General features: G+C 42.5%; 1 protein-coding gene across 1 annotated transcript in view; it reads right to left on the minus strand.

Annotated features, from left to right (window-relative positions):
• The window catches only part of DNAH11 (dynein axonemal heavy chain 11), a 312,391-nt gene that overhangs the window by 197,735 nt on the left and 104,485 nt on the right, over positions 1-10,171 (minus strand). Inside the window, exons 31-34 of the mRNA XM_040644201.1 lie at positions 7,311-7,442; positions 5,428-5,588; positions 1,795-1,951; positions 1,531-1,676 (exon numbers count right to left, since the gene is read on the minus strand). Of these exons, the coding sequence (XP_040500135.1) occupies positions 1,531-1,676; positions 1,795-1,951; positions 5,428-5,588; positions 7,311-7,442 (596 nt within the window). The remainder of the gene's footprint in view (positions 1-1,530; positions 1,677-1,794; positions 1,952-5,427; positions 5,589-7,310; positions 7,443-10,171) is intronic.

Here is a 10,171-nt window from a genome sequence, read left to right on the forward strand (position 1 = left end):
CTAACATAGCCTTAGAGGAGGGGCAGGGAAGGCAACAGACACGTGGTCAACTGGCAACCGATATCTGAGAGCCATGCAGCAGCAGGATTGAGAGGTTTTCTAAGAGGTGAAAATATCCAGATATTACCTACAATAACTGGAAACCTTATAATAGTCATAGCTTCAAGGGGCTAGATGATCCTTCCTTCACTGGGAGACTGAAGTGTTTCTGTGGACAAGACAGCTAGCTAAGCAAAATACCCTAAGAAGTGGGGTAAGTAGGTAGGCCAGAAAAATGAGATTGCCTTGTCTATGAAAAATGTTACAGGGAAAACCACAATTGAGTACTATAATTCTTATTTTTTTTTTAACGCTTTTTTTTTTTTTTTTTTTTTACAGAGATAGAGCCAGCGCAGGGAGGAGGAGAGGGGGAGGGAGAGGGACAAGCAGACGTCACCAGCATGGAGCCTGACGCAGAGCTCCACCTCATGACCCTGAGATCATGACCTGAGCCAAAACCAAGAGTTGGACACTTAACCGACTGAGCCACCCAGGCACCTCTATAATACTTATTTCTCAAATTAAGCCAACAGACCCCAAGTGCCAGTCATGTTTTATCTTTCAAAACATGGCACCATGTTGAGAAGTTCCTAGGCTCTGGAGATACTTGGGCAGTTTCTGAAGTAACTGAGGAACCAGGAGAGTGCGTGGGTGTTACCTACTGTGAGGGAGCAATGAGCAAGCAGGGGTTGCTAGAGACTAGGATTTCGATTTTGGATCTATTGAATCTAACAGGCCCACACACCATCAAGTGGAGTCTTGGGATGTCCCTAGAGGCACAGTCTTTGGAGCTGTAGGTATCAGAGAAACAAAGTCTGGGCATCCGGCAGCCAGCAGCAAACAGATGATTCTCAAAGCCACGTGATGGGGTGAAATCATGAAGGGAATGAGACCCAAAGATTGAGGCCTGTGGCATCCAATATTAATAAGGTCAGGAAACGCTAACAAGGAAAAAGAACAGCAAACACTGACACAGGGCTTACTGCGTGTGAGACACTTGTGCAAGCGTTCTGTATTTAGCTAGCATCGTCATCTGCATGGCAGCCACTGTTTTCCAATTTTGCAGAGGACAAGAAACCAGAGCAGGAGCCTCCCTGAGGGTGGGAGAAGACCAGCAGGCTGTTGGGATTCTGGAACTACGTGAAGAAGTGTGCCCAGCAGAAGGGAGGGACCAGGTTTGTCCAATGCCGCCAGAAGGTCCAGTTAGATCACGACTGAGAACTGGTAACTGGATTTAGCACTGTCAAGGGCATTTATATTTTTCAGTATTAATGTGGTACACGTCTGTTGTAGTCAACAATTAAAAAACCACTGATAAAAAAATGGGAGAAGAATGATTCAAACTCATTCTTCAAAATAAACCCGTCTCTCTTCTTTAACACATTTCCTGAGACAGGGAGAGGCAGCAAGAGAAGGGCAAGATGAGGCTGACTGCCTTACTTCATGGTCCTCTTCAGATCCGTAACAACAGAGAAGTCATGCGCTACTCACCTCCTTTTCCTGTTTCTGATGGCATCGTGTATCAGTTTCACTTGTACGGCCACCACGGACAGGACTTCCACAGAAATTCGATTGAACTCATCAAAGCAGCCCCAAGCCCCTGTCTGCACCAGTCCCTTGTAGATATTTCCTATGGACTAAATCACAGAGCAAGGCATTAAGAGTTTAACAGAAGAGGGTTTTGAGCTCTTAGTTTCACTCATTCCAAATCGGAGATAATATCGTCAGAAATGTAACATTTTCTAACTCACTCACTTTGTAGTCCATTTGCTCTGAGCAGTTGAATACGTAAACCATCATGCCAAGGGCACGTCCAAGATCTTTGGTGGTTTCTGTTTTCCCCGTACCGGCTGGGCCAGCTGGAGCTCCACTCATGGTTAAATGAAGTGACTGAGTTAAAGTGATGTAACACCTTCAAACCATTGACAGCACAAATATTACAGTCTAATATGAGATTTTTAAAGAACATTAGGGGCAATCTAATTTTTTCTTTAGTTTAAGAAGTACTAACACACAATACTGATATACCCTTGATTTGTTCATGGCAATAACAAGAGTCAGAATAATATTTCCTATGGAATTTAATTTTAGGTTGGCTATTTAAAAATAACAAAGCACATACTGCTTTGTCTCATTTCCTAAGAACTACGCATCAATACAAATAACACGTGATTCCCAATGCTACTGAATTTCTGATGTGTCTGGGTAGAGATACTATTAATATGGCAGACAACATTCCAAACTATTGTTTATAAAAGAAAAAGAGAAATCTTGGATGATGAATAAATTAAACATTGACTTCATTAAACTGCTATTTAATGAATACACTGAGATATGTAAATACATATAAATGCAGAGTATGCAAATATATACATAGTTCAACGTATAAAGCAAATATACAAAAGGCATTTCACATTAAAATATGTCAGGAATTCACTTTGAATGTGTTGCCACATGCATTCAGATTATGAAAATACCTATTTTTGCAGGAAAGATTCAGAGGTTCTCAGACTGAGGAGAATTATGCAAAGACAGAATCTGATACTTGTAAAAGAAGAAAAAACTAACAAATGGCAAGGATCTAATATGAGATTTCCATAAATTATTTTTGTCTTAGTATGGACAGTGGACCTAAAAAAAAAAAAAAAAAAAAAAAAAAAAAGACATTCGCACAGAGGCCTGAAGACCAAGGACTAGGGTCTATTTGCCAATCATCAGATGTTAATCTTAAATAAGTCTTTTCACATCATTTCCAGTCACTTCTCCTCCATAATAAGAGGTTTCTTGTAGGGCTACGTTAAGAATGCCCAAGGTAAATGGCTTACGAAATCCAGAGTACAATGCAAATAGAAGCAGTCACTTAGGACGATGTAAAGCGTTTCTGTGTTTTATGGCCCGCACATGTTTAGTTGCATCTCACAATGCATACAGAATGGAGAGACCCCTGAATTAGGAATTAGAGCGTTTTTTATAGTGTAGTCTACCCCCACCAGCATCTTTTCTTGTGGTTCCAAGTTTTGGCTGAACAGGCGGCTATCTGCTGCAGACGACCTTTGCTACCACCTTGCAGTTAGGAGCTGCCCAGTGACCAAGCTCCAACCGACACACTGTGTGCTGAGATGCCGTGTACATGTCCCACAACGCCCCCTTCTAGAAGTTTTGCCCTTGTTCCCCGGCTGACACAAAGCGGGAAGTCACATGTGGCACGTGGGCCATGGCCCGGGCTACACGGCGGAACCGCCCGCTCCTGGACTGGGTCACAAGGGCCCCGCCAGCCTGTATGACCGCAGCCCTCGGATCCTGGGTCTCTCGGCAACAGCTTGGCTTTCTGCTCCTGCCAGGCCACCTGTGCTCCCACCTGTATCTCTCTCGGTGACACGCGGCCAACCTACGTCTCTCAACCTGCCCACGCAGGGAAGCAGCCCGCCGACCACACAAAGGGAAGGGCGACATCAAATGAGATGTAATGAGCGTGTCTGAAAGGCATTACTGCGCTAACGGAAACAATCCGTACGCAGCCCAAAAGGCGAAATGGAAAAGAAAGGTGCGCAAAGGGAACATCTTCCGCAGCACCACTCACTCCACCAGAAGGAACATTCAGCTCCCTTTTCACTTGCAAATAAACCACACAGTGATTTTTTTAATTTAAAAAGCCACTAAGCTATTAGTCCTCACGTATTGGCACACTGTCAAGTGTCTCTTTCCTTTGCCTCCTACACCCTGTGCCTCCCCTCCTTCTCAGCTTTATTTATCATGGCGAGCAGGCAGGAGACTCAGCATTTGCAGTTTTGATGATTCTCGAGGTGATTTTGTAAAGGTTCAAGTTTTAATTCCTCACGCTGAAAGGTGTACATAAATTAACCAATTAAGATAGTGAACAATGCGTTTCAGTTAGAGATAAGTCAAAGAGAACTGAATTAGAAAAACAGAACTACAGGGGCGCCTGGGTGGTTCAGTCGGTTAAGCATCTGACTCTTGGTTTTGGCTCAGGTCATGAGCCCAGGGTCATGGGATCGAGCCCCAGAGTCTGGCTCTGAGCTCAGCAGGGAGTCTGATCAAGATTCTCTTTCTCCCTCTCCCTCTGACCCTGTCCCCGCGCTCGTGTGCGCTCTCTCAAATAAATCTTAAAAAAAAAAAATGAAAAACAGATTTACAGTTGATCAGTGATGAACTCACCGGCAGAGTAATACAAGCAAGAACAATCATAAAGCTAGTGGCAGAATTCCACGGACTTCCCAGGACCACCGAGACGAGCCAGCTTTACTGACATATTTAAAACTGTCTACACTTTCATTCCCAGATTAATGGTATGGTATGGTGAGACTTCATAACTGGGAACACTCCTGTGATTTTGAGATGTTTTTTCTTTCAGGAATGCCAACGAATCAATGTGCACTCCCCCCCCCCCGCAGAGGCTGGAATATTGACAGAGAATTCCTGATTAATGGGACATATGCTTATCTCTACAGCATTCCGACCATGTGGATATATGACTTAGAGACAAGTGGCAATGAACTTGTAATAATGGTAACCCCCTGTCCCTTGACATACTTGAGCCACACTGGCTCTGTATCTATCTCTTGACCTGGCCAACCTCCTTCCCATCTTAGCAACTTTGCACTTGTCTCTGCTTGTCACTTTCTGCCCCAGGATGTTTACATAGCTTCTTCAGTATCACTTAGGCCCCAACTCACACAATCTATAGTGGACTCTCCATTCAAGATCCTTTGTAACCTATCACCCTGTTTTATTTTAGTCGTAGCATATATTATCACCTAAAATAACTTTGCTGACTTGTTTATTGTTCCTCTTCATCCCCAGCCACTCACGTGCCACAGTCAACTAGAAAGAGCATTCTAGGAGACCAGGAACCCTGCCTGTTCAACTGTGGAGGAATACTCCACACCGTGCTTCCTAAGTGTTTGTTAAATTGTTTAACGGATCAATGTTCCCACTCTTTTCTTCCTTTCACTGTAGGTAACCCTTCCAAAATGAATCTACATGTAGGCGATTCCTATGTTTACACTTTTGATAAAGGGATGCAGGGGTGGGAGGTGGTTGCAAACCCTGGTATCGGGATGTTAGCCACAGATAAGCAGAGAGAATGGACGCAGAGATCAAGCACGCTGTCCTCCACCATATTGCTCTGTGCGTGATTTCATGATTTGTATACCGGCTTGTGTCTACACTTCTGCTGCTCTAACTGGGTTCTCTTGAACTTATCCCTAACTGAAGTCAGCATCTGCTATGTCGCTTCATGAGTTCATTACACACAGCTTTCATACCTTCCATTCTACTCCCTTCCGTTCCATCTCACACACCTTTACCCACGCGGGGGGACTTTTCCAGCTCGCTTTTTCCCATCTGACTCCAACTTATCACTCTTACCTGTCAGTTAGAGGAGTGATCACCAACCGAGGACTGTTTCCTAAATATTCATAGAAGTACTGGAACTGGGCATCACAAATATTCACAAAGCAGTGTTTCTGGACATCCTCCCACTGGTGACGAAGTTGAGACAGCCAAGCAAAGGCCTGGGGACTGACAACCTGAAAACATCACATGGTCATCACATACAGGGCACTGATAATTTGGAGGCAACAAATTATTACTCGAATCAATGATGCTGATTCACATCTCTAAACTCCCACAAAAGGGCCCTGTCAAGTTGCAGCTGCATGTGGATGGTTCAATACTTAATCAGAAATACGTGTCATCAAAGTCTTCATTTTAAGAAGGCTTTTACTGTAAAACAACATCAATTTGTTCAAGCAAGGCTTTTTTCCCCTTTTAGGAATCAGCCCAGGGGATCTGATCACTTTTCTAACTTTATGCTCATATCACTGAAATCAGAGGGAAAAACACACTCTGTAGTAAAACACATAACCCGTAATTTCCACATGTCAGAGATATAAACAAACTGTACCTTCAACAAAGTCCATTCTAAAGCCAGTTTTACTTTTAGGACAGAGATTTCCCATTTCATTTTTCATTCCATCAAATTACAGTATTTTTTTAAATGCTGTTCTTTATCTTACTCAAGCCTATTCATTCTTTCTCCATTTTGAAAAAATAATTTCAGTCTCATACATTTGTGACCCTACGATTTCTGGGGGACCATTTCAGTTACCACAGTTATTATCTACTACATGTTCTGACATCTACATAAATGCCAAAACTGCACATTTGTGCACATTAGATGATCAGAAATTAGGCAAAGTCTTTACCTCTTTGAGTACAAAGGACATGTTTTAAATCCTAATTTATCCTACCGCAAGTAATGTACTACCACTGATAAAACATAATAAAATATGGAAAAAGGTATAAGGTCATAGTCAAAGAACAGTTCTCAATGGTTCATCACCAAAATGAGAATACATGGTACGTGGCACTTTGCAAGGATCAGTTTTGGATGAGCAACGGTCCAGAACTTGGAGGAAGAAGTATTTTGTCCATTTATGGCTTACACCAAGAAGCACTGCTTGCGCTTTCTGGAGAGAATTAAAATTCACTTTGATTTTAATAAATTGAAAAAGAACTAGCAAAACAACAAGAAACATCTCCAAACACATATATGCATTCAAATTGAGAAAGGAATGGTCTTGCTTTAGGGTACCAGCCCCCAAGACAAGCAACGGGGTGTGGGGAAAGTAGCTGACAGGGATGATAAATCAATACTGCTTAGGAGACAAGCACACTTGTGACATTTCTAAGTAGGACTGTATTTTAGAGAAAAGCTAAGAAAATTCTCCTTTCACATTAAACACTGCCAGTATTTAAGAGACACAAAGGGTTTGTAAAAAGATAAGAAGGATATTAATGCCCTGAAAGGATTAGAAAATGACTTCTCTAAAGTCTGTCATTTAGCCTTAAAAAGACAAGGGGTGACCAATATTTCCTTCTTCAAAACAAAGGCACAGAGTTGGAAGCCACAGAGGCAATATCACAGGCCAAAGGACCAAGATGACATGTAGACAGGTAAACGAACACGGTGACTTCATGAGGTTCTCCTATCCTGGGTTAACTATTTGGGTGACATGTATTAGAGGTTCCTGACTTGGAGAAACTCTGTGGGATACCACTTGGGCTAACTCTCACGAAGATAACTAGCTAACTCAAATCAAAGCCACTCTTAGTAAGTACAACTAACTTCACAGGACTAATTAAAAATACACAACATAAAAAAATGACTTCCTTAGAAGTACGCGTGATAATAAAAACTACTTTTGGGAAACAAACAAAAATACATGGAATTTCTATGAAGAACTTGCCTTCTGAGATATAAGCTTGGCCACCACATCTCTGGCATGGACGTCGATGGTACAAATTGTCATGATCTTCTGCCTCTCTCCAGGTAGAAGTTCTCCCAGTAAAAGCGCAATCAGGGTGTTCAACTGAGAAATCTAGAAGAAATTGTGTAAAAAGATAAAGATTACAAATATGGAGTCTAACAGCCCAACAAGTCTTATTTGTGAAGAGCCCTCTAGTTTACAAAACCATTTCAAATATGTATCTCAGCTAGCCCTCAAACATCCAGGGGGGAGGAGAGAAAGGAAGGGATGTTATTAATTATATTTAATTAATTAATCAATTAATTAATAATAAATATTATAACCCCCACCCATACCCCCTTGAGCTGAGACTCAAGGGAAATGCCTGAGTAATGACAAAGCCAGAGGTCTGCAGCAAGGCTTCCTGGCTGCACTGAACTGACTCTCCATCCTCAGGATGATGAGTCCACAACTTTGCTGGGATAGAAAAGAGGACAAATTTTAAAAGGTCAAATTGAGCTAACCTCTGTAAAAGTACATTAAGAACTAAATATCAAGTTGTCTTTTTGTTTGGTTTTTGTTATTTGGGTTTTTTTTAAGATTTATTTATTCATTTTAGAGAGAGAAAAAGAGACAGAGAGAGTGAGTGCTGGATGGGCAGAGAGAAGGAGAGAAAGAATCCTTAAGCAGACCCTCACTGAGTGTGGAACCTGATGTGGGACTCGATCGCACGACCCTGAGATCATGACCTGAGCTGAAACCAAGAGTCAGATGCTTAACCAACTGAGCCACTCAGGTGCCCCATTATTTGGGGTTTTTTTGTTTGTTTTTGCAAAGCAGATAGGTTGGTAGGAAAATATTTAAAATGTATAGCTGAAGACTATTGCCCTAATTCTTCTTACTCATACCCCTATTCTTAGGTCCACTGATTTCTTACATCACTATTTTTCAAACTACAGGGTCTCTTTTCATAGAATGTAAGGGAACAAAATGGAACGATGGGGAATAGAAAATGCTGCATTACAGAAGAATACGTATGGTTTTGTGAAACTTTCAGTTTCTGTTGAGTACGTATACATACGTGTGTAAACTAGATCTGATACAAAATATTTCTCGCTGTTGTGTCCAAAAGCTTTTAAAGATACTCACTTAGGGGACCATTTTGTTGGCGTGCTTATTTATTCAGAGCACGCCTGCTTTATACAAGGCTTCTCCGACACTCCCCCAGTTCTGCCCTATTTCAGGGTAACGCAGAGTAAAACAATACTGCCTTTTCCTTTTTTGCTCTGCAAAGGACCGTCCATTGCAAACTGTTAGCTCCTGAGAGAACTGGTAATGAGTGACTATGACACATCACCAGAGGCTCTCAAACCTTTGGGGCCTACCGTCAAAATCACGCTCCCCATGGCACTATTATCACATCCCAGAAAACAGCCCGCACTGCAGACTTCCCTGAGCCTGCAGGGCAGCTGAGCTGGAGAAGGGGAAGCAGCCTAGTGAGGACGCACAAGGCAGGCAGAGCGACAGTAACCGCAACACGCGCGGAGCCAGCCACCAGCCAGGTTGTCCTTATCATTCTATTCAATCTTCACAAAAACTGATTACTGGGGGCGCCTGGGTAGCGCAGTCGTTAAAGCGTCTGCCTTCGGCTCAGGGCGTGATCCCAGTGTTCCAGGATCGAGTCCCACATCGGGCTCCTCCGCTGGGAGCCTGCTTCTTCCTCTCTCACTCGCCTGCTGTGTTCCCTCTCTCGCTGGCTGTCTCTCTGTCACATAAATAAATAAAATCTTAAAAAAAAAAAAAACTGATTACTATCCTAACTTTGCAGATGAGGAAACTGAGTCACAAGCGTAATAGCATGAGAGGGGTAATTCATTTTTTTTAGAAGATTTTATTTATTTGAGAGAGAGAGAGAGAGAGCCCAAGCAGGGGGAGCAGAAGGCAGAATGAGAGGGAGAAGCAGACTGCCTGCTAAGCAGGGATCCCAATGTAGGACTCGATCCCAGGACCCCAGGATCATGACCTGAGCCAAAGGCAGGCGCTCAACCAACTGAGCCACCCAGGCGCCCCAGGAGGGGTAATTCAAATCCAGACAGTCTGCCTTCAGAGCCTGACCTCTTACTGGTCCCATCACTTAAAGAGCCACCCACCACCTGTGAGGCGGAGAAACTGTCCAAGAGACATTCCAGAGGGACTTAAAACCAAACACAATGGAAGGTTGGTTCAAAGGAATAAAATGTGTGTACTTTAGACATTCAGAATATACAACATCCTTATAACCATTTATCTGCTTTTAATACTTTACATCTATAAAATGTAGCCACATGATTAAAAAAAAAAAAAACAGAGGTGATCACTATTTCACAGACGGCACGTTCAGTGTACCTGAGATTTTAGGTTCCGTGAGGCACATCTGTGTCTGTCTAGTACACTCCTTTGTCCCCAGAGCCCTCAAGGAGCTAGCTGTCGAACAGCAGGCACTCAGTGTTTGCTGAGTACATTACTGAATGTACGTTATTAGCTTATGCACATCCAAGTTTGCCAACAAAGTTCATATGCATGTTGGTTAGAAGAGAAGTATTCTGGCATTGGCTATTTTCTCATCTGGGTCAAGATATCCAGTCTGTAGAGTGTCAATTCTTACACCAGTTCCAGTATTTAGTTTAAAACAATGGGCTATAGGAACAGTAATAATACCTTATGCCTTGTAAGAACATTTATAATTCCAAGTGCTTTCACATGCATTGTCTTGTCTGAGACTCCTACACCCTGTGATTTCGCCATTATTGATTCATTTGTCACCAAAGTTCAGTCAAGTGAAAGAGGATTAAAAATATAACTCGTCAACAGTATCTGCTCGG

Source organism: Ursus maritimus, unplaced genomic scaffold (assembly GCF_017311325.1).
Source record: "Ursus maritimus isolate PB19 unplaced genomic scaffold, ASM1731132v1 scaffold_3, whole genome shotgun sequence".
In the NCBI taxonomy this organism is placed as follows: domain Eukaryota; kingdom Metazoa; phylum Chordata; class Mammalia; order Carnivora; family Ursidae; genus Ursus; species Ursus maritimus.